This window comes from Urocitellus parryii, chromosome 5, assembly GCF_045843805.1.
Source record: "Urocitellus parryii isolate mUroPar1 chromosome 5, mUroPar1.hap1, whole genome shotgun sequence".
NCBI classification, from domain to species: domain Eukaryota; kingdom Metazoa; phylum Chordata; class Mammalia; order Rodentia; family Sciuridae; genus Urocitellus; species Urocitellus parryii.
The window spans coordinates 100,229,751-100,243,781 of record NC_135535.1 but is presented as its reverse complement, the minus strand read 5'-3'; the positions used below and the strand labels follow the sequence as shown (position 1 = coordinate 100,243,781).

General features: G+C 34.7%; 1 protein-coding gene across 1 annotated transcript in view; it reads left to right on the top strand.

Annotated features, from left to right (window-relative positions):
• Nucleotides 1–14,031, top strand: part of LOC113176140 (ovostatin-like) — a 74,103-nt gene that overhangs the window by 55,352 nt on the left and 4,720 nt on the right. Inside the window, exons 23-30 of the mRNA XM_026380551.1 lie at nucleotides 2,579–2,755; nucleotides 5,572–5,614; nucleotides 5,888–6,044; nucleotides 8,178–8,249; nucleotides 8,957–9,122; nucleotides 9,325–9,548; nucleotides 11,837–12,052; nucleotides 13,611–13,735. Coding sequence (XP_026236336.1) covers nucleotides 2,579–2,755; nucleotides 5,572–5,614; nucleotides 5,888–6,044; nucleotides 8,178–8,249; nucleotides 8,957–9,122; nucleotides 9,325–9,548; nucleotides 11,837–12,052; nucleotides 13,611–13,735 — 1,180 coding nt within the window. The remainder of the gene's footprint in view (nucleotides 1–2,578; nucleotides 2,756–5,571; nucleotides 5,615–5,887; nucleotides 6,045–8,177; nucleotides 8,250–8,956; nucleotides 9,123–9,324; nucleotides 9,549–11,836; nucleotides 12,053–13,610; nucleotides 13,736–14,031) is intronic.

The window sequence follows — 14,031 nt, the reverse complement described above, 5'->3', positions numbered from 1 at the left end:
GAGATAGAGTCTAGCAATATTGTCCAGGGTTGGCAATCCTCCTGCCTCAGCCTCCTGAATAGCTGAGATTACAGATTGGTGCCACCAAACCCCAGCCTCTTTCCTTTTTATAAAGGTCATTGTAACTCTGGTACATACAATTTAGTCTCACTATTGATCTTTCCATGTGGTGTCTCAATTAAAGACCACCACAGTAAAGAATAGTTCTGATGTGCTCTCAGAAACTAGTGATTTTCATAACATAGCATGTAGGGCTAGTAAACATTGGTATTTCACTCCTTTTGATTGGAATTATAATACTGAGGCCAAAGCAAATAACATTCCACACAAAGGTAGTGATTCTTGCAGGCCAATGATCACAGGCAGACAAAGCCTTTCATTTCACTCTGCAGGCTCTATAAACATAGTCATCTTCAAATAAATGCAAGATCTTGAGACTAATCAATAACAACTAATAAATACTTTTGGAATATGCCCAAGTAGTTTTAAAATGGAGATCTGAGGGATTCAGTGGAAGGGCTCTGCACTCCATGTGGCATTATGGTTAATCCTCTTGTTGTCAAAGAAAAAGGGTGGTCTAGAAAAGTGCTCATGAGCAAAAGAAGTCAAATCAAGAACATCCTCCAACCTTCAACATCAAAACCCAAAATATGGGGGTTTAGCTGAGCTTACACTTTAGGCAAATCACTCTCATCCTTGAAACTATGCCCTAATAATAGATTGCAAGCATAATTATATTCATGGCAATCACCCCAAAGCATTCCATGAACTTATTTGTAAATATTTTAATTTATTAAAATGGTGTTGAATTTACTTTGCTAGTATTTTGTTGAAGATTTGGGGGTTTATGTTCAGCAAAGTTACTGACCTATAGTTTTCTCTTCTTGAGTAAATGCTGGCCACTAAAACAAGTCTGGGAATGTACCATCCTCTTTAATGTCTTGAAATAATTTAAGAAAAATTAGTTTAATTATTCTTTAAATATTTAATTGAATTCACTGTTTAGCCATTTGGTCCTGAGCTTTTATTTGTTTGGAGACTTTTTTATTTCTCAATCTTATTACAATTATTGTTCATATTTTCTATTTCTTCATGATTCAATCTTGGCAAGTTGTTAATTTCTTCTAGGTCATCTAGTTCATTGGCATATAATTATTCAAAATAGTTTTTTTATGATTCTATATATCTCTGTGACATCCATTCTAGTGTCTTTTTTTTTTTGCTTTAAAATCTCTCTGATCTTATTTATTTGAGCCTTCTCTCTTTTTACTCAGTCTAGGTAAGGATTTGTCATTTTTTGTTTATCTTTTCAAACAACCTGCTGCAAGTTTTTTTTCTATAATTGTTTTTTAAGTCTTTATTTCGGTTCTGATAATTTATTTTCTTCCTTCTGTTGGACTTAGTTCTCTTTGTAGTCCCTTCAGGTGTAAAGTTAGTATGTTTATTTGACATCTTTTATTTTTCTTAATGTAGGCATTTATTGTTATAAACTTTCCTCTTCAGCTACTTTGCTATATCCATAAGTTTCTTGTGGTTTGTTTCCATTTCTCTTTTTCTCAAGATTTTTTGTTTTCTTTTGATTTCTTCTTTGACTCATTAGTTGCTCATAAGTGTGTATTTAATTTCCACAGATTTATGCCTTTTGTAATTTTCCTTCTGTTGTTGATTTCTAGTTTCATATGATTTTCATCAGAACAGATGCTTGATGTGATTTCAATCTGTAGACTGTGTGCTTTGCCGTAACAGAGCACAGCAGATAAGAAAATTGACTCTCACAGAAGGCTACCTAGATTTGAATCCCAGATTTACCACTTGCTGTATCATTTTGGACAAGTTTCTAAACCTCTCTGTGCCTCATTTCTCATTGTCCCTTAAATGAACTTAATAATATCACTTACTTCATAAGCTTGTTATAAAAATTAAAATAAGATGCATGGATACCTCCAGATACATAGTCAGGCTATGGAAGTGCTAGGAATTGACAGGAAGTATGTTAGGGAAGGGACTGAGTCCAGGAACTCAGAATCCATATTGATTTGGCTTATTCCTGACTCTGTTGCATCTTTTATGAATGATGGTGGAAATACTTTTAGCCTTCTCTGCCTCTATTTCTTCATAGATAGGAGCTGTAGTATCTATTTATGTTATTGTTCTAGGGATTGAATGAATTAGTATGAGTAAAATGCTCAGAAGAGTATCTGCTACCTGCATGTTTCATAGATGCTCAATTGGGGGGCCACATTTTGTCTCTTTTGATTGATGAAGGGCCTGATATTTTCTACTTCATCTTGGGACCTCTTAAGACTTGTGATTCCCACAATCTTTTTTAGTTCTTTTTCTCTTGACTGTGCTGCTTGGGATAACAATTTCCCCCTTTACTTCTGTAAATAGTGCCTTAAATTATCTTGCTAATTTTATGGTATGGCCTCAACAAACAGAAAAAAAGAGAAAGCTCCAATAATATTTTAAAAATAGTTATCATGAATATCCATTACACAGAAATATTGAGCATAAACTAATTTTATTTATTTTACCAATTTTTATGAAGCACATCATATTGACTTGATTGTCTTTTCAGGAGACATTCTGGGTTCTATCATGCAAAACTTACAGAATTTTCTCCAGATGCCTTTTGGGTGTGGAGAACAGAATATGGCCTTATTTGCTCCTAATATTTACATCTTGGACTATTTGAATCAAACTGAACAACTCTCAGAAGAGATAAAATCCAAGGCTATTGGATATTTGACCACAGGTGAAACATTTAAAAGCCCTATTTTGTTTATCCCAGTTAAATCTCTGAATCCCAGCTGTTTTGCTTATTAAGTACATAAATGTACACATATATATGTATATACATACATATATACGTATATATGCCTATACATGTATATATTTATCCACATGTAATAAACATAACTATTCAATTAATCAAATTTTCCTTCTGGACAATTGCTTCTAAACTGAAAAATAGTAACTCTTTTCTTATTTTAGGATATCAGAGGCAGATGTCTTATAAACACTCAGATGGATCATATAGTACCTTTGGACATGAAGATCAACAAAAAAATACATGGTTTGAATTTATTATTTATATCAGCAGTTAACTAGATATTTCAAAATATGTCTACTTTTAAATGGATTTTGGAGATTTTCTAAAAAGTATGGGTCCTGTCCTCCAAAGTATCCACATTATTTTAATATGACTCTTGAGCTCTTGGGTTAAACATTTATGGAATTTCTATCTTTTACTTACCAAAAGAACACATAGCAAATAAGCAAATCATTAGACAATACACAGTCACTCAGTGGGACAAAATAAGGGATGGGAAATCACACTTATTATATAGCAAATTATTCCAATTGAAACATTAACATCTTCCAACTCACCTTCAAAGATAGGGCCAACATTGCTTGTGCTGACTTGTGATACTACTCAGAAATCGTGTTGTATAGACATGTACTCTCTTAATGGCAAATGAAGAAAACCCCACTAATTTGATTAGAATAATAGTTGCCAAAAATAGTGCAATAAGAACCAATACAAAATAAATTAAGCATAGGTTGTGTTTTTATTGTAATATTATTCTACTTGTTTTAAATTTTATTCCCATATAATTACCTTTTAATTACAGACACATATTCACTCCTTGTTAATATGTCCTGAATATTAATATGGTTTTGAGATACAAAGAGATAAATAGTAATTAAAGTAATTATTGTTGTTTCTTTTATAATCGAGTATAATTAATCCCTGTAACAACCCAATGGAGCAAGTAACATTATGATACTTATTTTGCATATGAAGAAATAGAAACAGTTTATTTATTGACAGGGCTACCATAACAAAGTGCCACAGACTGTGTGGCTTATCCTCTTACAATTCTGGAAGATGGGAGTCCTAAGGTCAGTGTGATGGCAGAGTTGATTCTCTTTCCTTGGCTCCCAAGTGGCTACCTTTTTTCTAGGTTTCCCTAGTCTTCTGTCTGTCTGCATCCAAATTTCCTTTTCCTCCTATAAAGACACAAGGCACGTTGGATTAATGTCTAAACAAATATTACACTTTTACTTTGTTACCTCTTTAAAGACCCTGTCTCCAAATATGGTCACTTTCTGAGGTATTAAGTGTGAGGACTTCAACATATGAAAATAAGGAAGACACAGGGCAACCCATATCACAGAGAGAGTAAATATATTCTTCTAAATGTACTCTGCTAATTATGTGGTAGATTTTTAATGTTTTTCCAGAATCTGACCTTTTACCTGCTCTAATATTTTGCCCCTGAGTACTATACGATCTCTGACCTCAGAATGTTTGCAGTACATTGGGAAAGAAAATAAAGTACATTGGAACACAACATGGCAAAAGATGTAATAAAAATATACACAAACTGCCATGGTAGCTCAGAGGCAGGAAAAGTTCCCCAGGAACTATATAATGACGTGTTTGTACACATTAACATGTTGATGAATCTGACCTAACACTTAACTGTAAGGAACACAAGTCTAAAAGGGAAAAGGATGCATATCTAAATACACACCTTATTCATCATGTCTGGAGGAGCCATTTCAGGTAATCATCTGTGAAAACAAGTCACACATGCCTGAGCTTGACTGCTAATAGGTTTTCTTTAAAAAAAATATTTATTTATTTTTTTAATGTAATATATGACAGCAGAATGAATTACAATTCATATTACACATACAGAACACCTTTTTTCATATTTCTGGTTGTATACAAAGTATATTCACACCAATTCTTGCCTTCATACATGTACTTTGGATAATGATGTCCATCACATTTCACCATCATTTCTAACCCCATGCCCCCTCCCTTTCCCTCCCACCCTATTTAGAGTTCATCTATTCCTCCCATGCTCCCTCTCCCTACCCCTACTCCCTACTATGAATCAGCATCCTTATATCAGAGAAAACATTCAGCATTTGTTTTTTTTGAGATTGGCTAACTTCACTTAGCATTATCTTCTCCAGCTCCATCCATTTACCTGCAAATGCCATTATTTTATTCTCTTTTATTGCTGAGTAATAATCTATTGTGTATATATGCCAAATTTTTCTATCCATTCATCTATTGAAGGGCATCTAGGTTGGTTCCATAGTTTAGCTATGAATTGTGCCACTAAAACATTGATGTGGCTGTGTCCCTGTAGTATGCTGTTTTTAAGTCTTTTTGGTATAAACTGAGGAAAGGGTTATCTGGGTCAATAGTGGTTCCATTCCCAGATTTCCGAATTTTCATACTGCGTTCCATGTTGGTTGCACCAATTTGCAGTCCCACCAGCATGTGCGAGGGTGCCTTTTCCCCCACATCCTCGATAACTAACTTATTGTTGTTTGTCTTCATAATAGCTGCCATTCTGACTGGAGTGAGATGGTATCTTAGAATAGTTTTTGAATTGCATTTCTCTAACTTCTAGTGATGATGAACATTTTTTCATATATTTGTTGATTGATCGTATATGCTCTTCTGAGAAGTATCTGTTCAGGTCATTGGACCGCTAATAGGTTTACATAGGTATAACGTTCTGTAACTTCTTATTAAATTCGTAGACATTAAGAGAAGAGAAATGCAGGAAGTCTACTTTGGCTCAAGGTAAAGATAAAAGAATCTGAGAGTACATCATAGTGGAGATAACCCTTCATCTGGGACACATGATGAATGGGGAGAAAGAAAAGGAGGCACATGAGCCAAATGAGAGGACATTTGAAAAGGAAGCAGATACATTATGAGACTAAAATTTGGGGAAGAAATTTTCAGGATGTGAAACTCAAAAATCCAGTTGTGTCCAATCACCTATGCTAATAAGAATGTTGTCTTCCTCTCAATGTTTATTATAAATATGCACCATATGTAATTTTTTTCCAGGCTCACTGCATTTGTATACAAGTCATTTGCACAGGCCAAACCCTACATTTACATTGATGACAAAATTCAATCTCAAACACTTATTTGGCTCTTAAGTATTCAAAAATCTGATGGCTGCTTCATAAATCATGGCAAAGTCTTCAACAATGCTTTGAAGGTATGCATGGAATTCTACCTTACAGTTTTCTATTCTTTCATCATGATCATTTAGTGACTCCCAAAGTACCACTTTGGGAAATTTCTACTGTAATCAAACTGGAATTTCTACTCACATAAATTAACTCTCAGGAAAACCAGTAATTTCTTTTTCTCTTCACAAATACATTATTTTGTTTCCATCAGCCAGATTTAAAACTAAAAGAAACTAAGAGTAGTTGTGGGGCACTGTGGCAAGATGACTAAGAAGAGTATTAATGGAAATAAAAAATGTAAGAGAACCCAGATAATCACCAATAATTTAATAGTTAATCATTTAAGAAATTATTCTTGGGCAGCTAAGGCAGGAGGATCACCTATTTGAGGCCAGGAGGGCAACTTATGACTGGAGATGTAGCTTAGTGGTAGAGAGCTTGCCTAGTTTACATGAGGGCCTGGGTTCAATTTTCTGGATCACACATGAATAAAGGTTTTTTTCTCAACTTTTTTTAATTATTAGAATTTAATTTGTTGAATTCTCACTTGTTAATATCCCCAAGGTAGTGTTAACAAATGAATTTGTCTTTTATTTCTGAGCTTTTCCTAAACTTGTATTTTCTTCATAATTATCATGTGTTTATAGTACATCACAGATTTAATATAAAACATTTACCAAAATATTATCCCTATGTCAACAACTCAGAAGCAGCCACTGTTTTGGCAATTGTTTCCTTCAGTCATTTCTCCAATGCTATATATACATAATTTGGATTATTATGTACTGATTTTTTTAATCTTACTTTTTTGAAACCTAATTTGTACATAATGATTTGCCATTCCATTAGAATAACTTAAAATCATAAAATAAATATCTTTTTGTATACTCCATCATATGGATAAATCATCAATTTTTAAATTATTTGATCTTCTTGTATTAAGTGAAAACAATAAATAAGTTGAATATTAAATACAAACTAAAGTTACATAAAAATTCTTATATGTTCTCCAATTGTATTAACTTAAGGACAGATATCTACAAGTAAATTTTTTTGAAGTTCTAAAATGACACCAGACTGATTTTTAGTAAAGTTATGTCAATTTATATTTTCTCTATGTAGAGAGTGTCTATCTGAATCATAGTACTATCACTAAAATTGAGCAATATATGTATGAAAACAGTCTTCAAAAATGTAGGAACACAAAAAACCTGCTTTATCCTATTTCTGTTTACAAGTTAAACAATTTTTTTCACATGATTACTTGCCATTTATATTTTCTCCCTTGTAATTTTCATTTAATCTTTGGAGTAACTTAGATTTTATTTACTACTAGTATTATTGTATAATCTAAAAATCATTTATTTGTCTACTCTAAATAGTTTACCATTTGTAGCACCTCCTGATAATTACTGTTGTCTGGGCTTTCTGATTTTTGAGGCCATTTATATTGATGATGAAGTTCAGTCTCAAACTCTTATTTGGTTTCTGCTTTCTGTACTTGCTATGATTTCTTTCTGCTCTGCTTGTTCTGTTGATCAACATGCCTCTCTATTTTATGCTACACTCTTTTAATCATTGTAATATGTTAGTCTGCATTTTCCATGACACTTTCTAGGTTCTTTCTGGGGTGAGGATGAAGGAGAGAGTTGGGAGATGTTTGCAGAGCATCCTATGCCTCCTTTGATTTTAAATACATTTGTAGGAACATAATTTATTTTTCTAAGTTATGTTACTATTTCTATAAATGTTTTATATTTTCATGCATTATTTCCTAATTTATGAGAAGTGTCTTTTGAGGATATGAAAATCTTTGCCCCCCCAAATTAGGAAAACATGTACAAATATGAAGTTTCCACAATACGTTACATTTATTTTTCCATTTGTACATTACAATTATATGTAATAGTGGGTTTCATTATTCCATATTTGTACCTGCATATAATATAATTGGATCAATCTCATTTTCCTGTACCTTCCTTTCCCTCCCCTCTGCCCTTCACTATCTGCTTGCTCTGATCTTCTAATCCTTCTTCTAATTTTATTATTATTTTAATTGGTACATTATAATTATAAAGGCTAACAATACATTGCATTTCAAAAGAAAGGCTTCTTTTCCTCTGAATTTCATGAAACTGACATGATCATGTTTTATTCAGGGAGAAGATAATGAAATCTCCCTCACTGCATATGTCATCAACGCTCTGCTTGAAGCTGGTCATCCAGTCTCAGTAAGTCGCTCACAAGCGATACCACTAACTAGCTTCTTAAGAATTCAAAACTTTATGCTAACAATATAGTAATAGATCTAAAACTGTATGTCCAGAGCTATTGCAGAATACTGCTAAACCAATTTCCTTCTGTTAGATTTAAATACAAGGTGTCCCCAAAAGGTATTGTGTGGGATGATGCAAGAACATTCAAAGGTAAAATGATTAGATTATGAGAGGTGTAACCTGATTAGTGCATTAACTTACTAAAATGGATTAACTGGGTGGTAATTATAGGAAGGCAAGGTGTGACTGGTGAAGATGGGTCACTATGGATGTGACTTTGGAATTCATATTTTGTCCTTGAGCAGAGCTCTCTCTGCTTAATTACTATCTTGTCCTGAGCTGCTTTCCTCTAACAAGCCCTTCAACCATGATTGTTCTGCTTCATCTCAGGCCCACAGCTGACTGTGGGCTAACCCTCTGAAATCTTGAGCCAAAATAAATTTTTCCTTCTAAGTATTTATTTAAACAGTGATTTAATAGTCAAATCACATTGTGCAGGTAGAACTATGCAGATATTAAAAATAAATTCATTGAATTTCCCTTTGAACATTTCAGCACAAACAAGATTCATTCCTGATTTTTTTCTAGTAAAAACATACCTACCTGTATTTGGACATATGTTTTCATGTGCAAAGATTTTTTCTTTTCCTTTCCTTTTGCAGTTTGTGGCAGTTCAAAAGGGTCTCCAGTGCATAGAGGCTGCATATAGGAAGAGAGTTCTGACTACCTATGACCAGGCTCTTTTGGCCTACACTTTCAGTTTAGTACAATATAAAGAAAAAAGAGAATTCTTCATCAATGAGCTGAGCAAGAAAGCAAAGAAAGCAGGTGAGTACCTTTGACATCTTTGGAATCACATGTTGAACAAGAAAAATGGCTAGAAGGGGTATAATTAATATCCTTTCATGTTTCTGTATTTCTAATTGTGGGGTTTGCACTCCCTCAGATATCACCGGTCCAGTTACACGCATATAAAATCCTGTGCTTTGACATAGGTGCTATTACTGACTTCCCTTCACTTTTTTCTCAGGTGGCTCAGTGTATTGGGAACTGGAAGAGCGAATTTCTATGGAAGGCTCATCCTCTTTCTACTATCCTCAGTCTTCCTCTGCAAACATAGAGACAACCTCTTATGGCCTACTAGCCCTTCTTTCCAAGCCGAGGCTGACTTCAGAAGAGCTGTCCAGTGCTTCACAGGTTGTACAGTGGGTAGCAAAGCAGCAAAATTCCTATGGAGGTTTCTCCTCCACAAAGGTAACAATATATTCTCTAAATCTCTAAGAAAACTGGGCACCTACTCGGCCCTGGCAGTGTTGGTCTTTTAATGTATAAATTATATTTTTCCTGCGGGTGGCAGGGGAGCGGGGGTTGTGGCTCAGCGGTAGTGCTCACCTAGTACATGCGGGGCCCTGGGTTAGATCCTCAGCACCACATAAAAATAAGTAGATAAAATAAAGATATTAAAAATATATATTTTTCCAATTCAATTTGATATCACTATTAAGCTTGCTATCCTTATTTCACCTGTAACTCATAGTAATCTTTAATTGGTGTACATTAATTGTACAGAATAGTGGATTTCAATGTGGTATGTTCACACGTGCCTATAATTTTTAAATTTGCTGTGTTTCAGGTTTGGGGGAATATTTTCTCTAGTAAGAACTGCAAGTATTTATTCAAAAGATAATTAGCTTTTAATTTTTTTCTGTATAGAAGAAAGCCTTTTAATGCAATAGCTTAACACACAGTTCAAAAACTCAGTCAGTTCAAATTAACTTCAACATATTACAAAGAACTAAGAAGCCTGGAGGGGCCACCACTTTGGGGAGGAGGGTGGGGAGGCAAATTGCTTCCCAGAATGGAAGGAAACTGACCTCAAGGAGGCCCCTCTCCCCATCCCAAGAGGTGTGTCCATAACCTTTGGGCTCTTGCAATAGCTTAGGTACCTCCATGCAGAAGGCAGCAGCACAGAGTCAAGGGCAGAGTCATCTAAGGATCACAGCTCTGCCTTCTCACCAGAGCAGGCCTGGAAAAAAGGCACTGGGGCTGACACAGGAAACTGTTCCCAAGACAGGGTGGGGACAGCAGCTGCAGCACTGGAGAACCAGCTCAACAGACTGATTTGGGTGTAGGTGGGCCAGGGATTTTAGCTTCTCCCCCACCTCTACCCAGGAGCTAAGTTCAGATTAACTGCAGAGAGGTGAGGTCTGATGCAGCTACAAAGGCAGCATTCAATCTGCAGTACACTTGAGGCAGGGACAAAGCCAAGTGCTTTGCTATTGAGGACCTGCTTGTCTGATATGCTAGCTAACTGAGGCAGCAGGGTGGGAACAGGGCTCTAGCTTCACACTCAGCTCTAGCAAGGCCCTTTGTGGTGAAACCATGTCTGTGCTTGACTATGCTGACTTAACTTGAACAAGCACAGCCTCTCAAAGGTGGGGGCCACTGCTGTCGAAGGGGCTGAGGAGGGTATTTCAGAGCTCCCTGTGGGGCATGCTAGGTTTCGGGGGTGGCTGCAGGGGAGGACACCCCTGGCTTCTCTGGGAAGGTCTGACAAAAGATTCCTGCTGCCCTTTAAAGTTTTATTTCAGTTTCTGGTTAACTTCCTGCCTTAGCTTCTGTGCAGGGCCATTCCTGGGCTCAATTTGTAGGAGGCTGCTAATGTCTGCAAGGCTGGATTTATAGTCCTTGAGTGACTTGTAGGCTTGAGCCCGTTAGGTACTGGGAATTGAACACAGGGAAGCATTACTACTGAGCTACATCCCTGTTTTAGTCAGCTTTTATGCTGCTGTGACTAAAAGACACGACCAGAAAAATGTTAGAGGAATAAAAGTTTATTTGGGGGCTCATGGTTTCAGAGACTGTCCATAGATAGTCCACTCTATTCCTTGGAGCTCAAGTAGGGGCAGAACATCATGGCTGAAGAGTGACAGAAAGAAGCAGCTCACATAATGATCAGAGAGCAGAGAGGGAACTCTCCACTTGCCAAATACAAATATAGACCTCATGTTCCCAGGGCCCCACCTCCTCCAGCCATACTCCACCTGCCTTCAGTTACTACTCAATTCATCCCATCAGGTGATTAATTCACTGTTTGGGTTACAGCCCTCATAACCCAATCATTTCTCCTCTAAACTTTCTTGCATTGTCTCACACATGAGTTTTTGGGGACACTTCACATCCAAACCACAACAATCTCCAGTTCTTTTCATTTTTTTATTATTTAGGTATCATTAAGATGCTGAGGACCTCCCTACATTGCTGAGGTGTGCCTGGAACTTGTGGTCCTCTTGCCTAAGCCTCCAGAGTCACTGAAATTACTGATGTACACTACTACACCTGGAACAAACAAACAAAAACCAAAAGCATTTATTCTTGATAAATTATACAATGTCCAAGACAATATAGTTCACAAAACAATGAAAAATTAACAAAAATTGCAGTAGCTTTTAAAATTATTTTGAATGAATCACAGCTACATTTGACTGTGATTTCTAAGTCCTAGAATATGCTCTAATACAATCCTGTCATTATCATTTTAGGATACTGTTGTGGCTCTCCAAGCTCTAACTCTATTCCAAAGGCTTACTTATTCTAAGAACAGACAAAATTTGGTGCAAATTTCCTCTGACAAAGCATTCAATATGGCCTTCGAAGTGAATGAAGAGAACCGATTGCTGCTACAACAATTTCCATTATCAGAAATTCAGAAAAACTACACTGTGGATGTGAGTGGTGATGGCTGTGTATACATGCAGGTAAATCTGGACTTTTTCCCTTATTTATCACAATTGTCAAATTCACATGAAACTAAAAAGTGTAGTATAACCAATACCCAGATCAACATTGTTCACATTTTTTCTATTTGCTTTACTTGTTTTTTCTTTTTTGACTGAATTTTAAAATAAATTAGAGGCATCACACCACTCCTGAGTATGTTATAATGCAGCTCCAAAATGTTCCATTGTTTGGCTGCAATGCCATTATCACAACTAGCACAAGAGCATAATAGTTTATAATATAATTTAATTACCACCAAATCTATTTTGTAGTTGTTTTCTTTTTCAAACCAGATTCAGTCATGGAAATGCTTTTCAATTGGTCATTAAGCTTCATAAATCTCTTTTAATTTAATAGATCTATCATGTCCTTTATATTTTTGTGTGTGTGACATTAACTATTGAATTAATAATTAAATAGACTCAGACTATTTGTGTTGTAGAATGTCCTTCATTCTGGATTTATCAGATTGTTCTCTTTTGAGTATTATTTAATTTGTGCCTCATTACCTGTGTTTTCTATTAACTGAAAGTTAATCTTGTATTCATTTTGCTCACATACAGAAATATATCACTCTTGATGTTATTATGTTTTATCATTAGCTGAACACCTTCAAATAATGGCTAAATTTCTTCTTCTGTTTTATTTTCTGATTTGCATCTACCAATTAATATTTAAAATATTACATTGGGACCATGCAAAAGTCAATTTTTGTATCAATTTTCATCAACATGTCTTAACATACATTGAAGATCTTTGCCTATATAAGATACTTCAATAAGGGCTATGAAGTGGTGAATATTAATTCTAATATACCTTCTGTTTTTATTAGCTGGCATTTTTACACAGTATAGATATGACAGAGTGTATTAAATAAATTAAGTATGAATGGACATTTGGATTATTTTTCTTCTTTCTCTATTACATAGAGTATTGTAATAAATAATATATGCAAATTACTTCAACTTGGGCAAATGCAACTTCAGAATACATTTCTATTAGTGTGATTATTAGGTCAAATTAAATCTTTAACCAAATGTATTTTCAACTCATGTTATTGTTGAGTTTGATTCTATAATTTTTTATTCATTTAATACAGGTATTCTCCTTAATATTGGAACTCTTGCATTATAATATTAGCTATTTCTTACAACAAAAATCAGATCATTTTAATTATCTCCCCAAAGATAGTATGGATATAATTTAGCTATGCTATTGCTTATCTGTGTAAGTTTTGAAAAGTTAGTAATCTCTCTGAACCTCATTTCCCTTTTTTACAATGAAAAAGACTAAAGTAGCACTGGATTCACTGGGCCATTGGAAATAATAAGTTATTACAGAAAAAGCACTTAAAAGGGAATACATAGTATATGCTCAATAAATGTTAACTTATCATAACTACTATTACCAGTGGTATATAAAATAGGAAGTACATAGGTTCAAATTGATTTTTAAATTAATTTTAAACTTCAATAAGGAGGTAATAAGTGAAAAATTATTTTTATTGATATGTGATATATTCTATGTTTATTTAAGACAACTCTGAAATATAATATCCTGCTGCCCAAGAAGTCATCTGGATTTTCCCTTTCTGTAAATACAGCCAATGCTTTCTGCAGAGGATTATTTGATGCAAAGTTTGATCTTGTGGTTTCAGCCAGGTAATAACATTTTTTGTTTTGTTGGTAAATTAAGATGTGTCTCCACCTCTAATAAAGATAGCCTAGGTTTTCTTCCTAACTTCATGTGAAACCATACCTCAATCTTTTTATGAAAGAAGTTGGCCTATTTCTTTTATCTAGGGAAATATATTTTATCTTGTTTAAATTACCAAAATTGTGTGCAATAAACTAGATAAAAAATAAACATGGCTTCAAAAACGTTAAATAGAAGACAAAGAAGAGAATTGTACAAAAAAGTTTTATAAATTTCTCTATAATAATTGTATTCCCTCCCA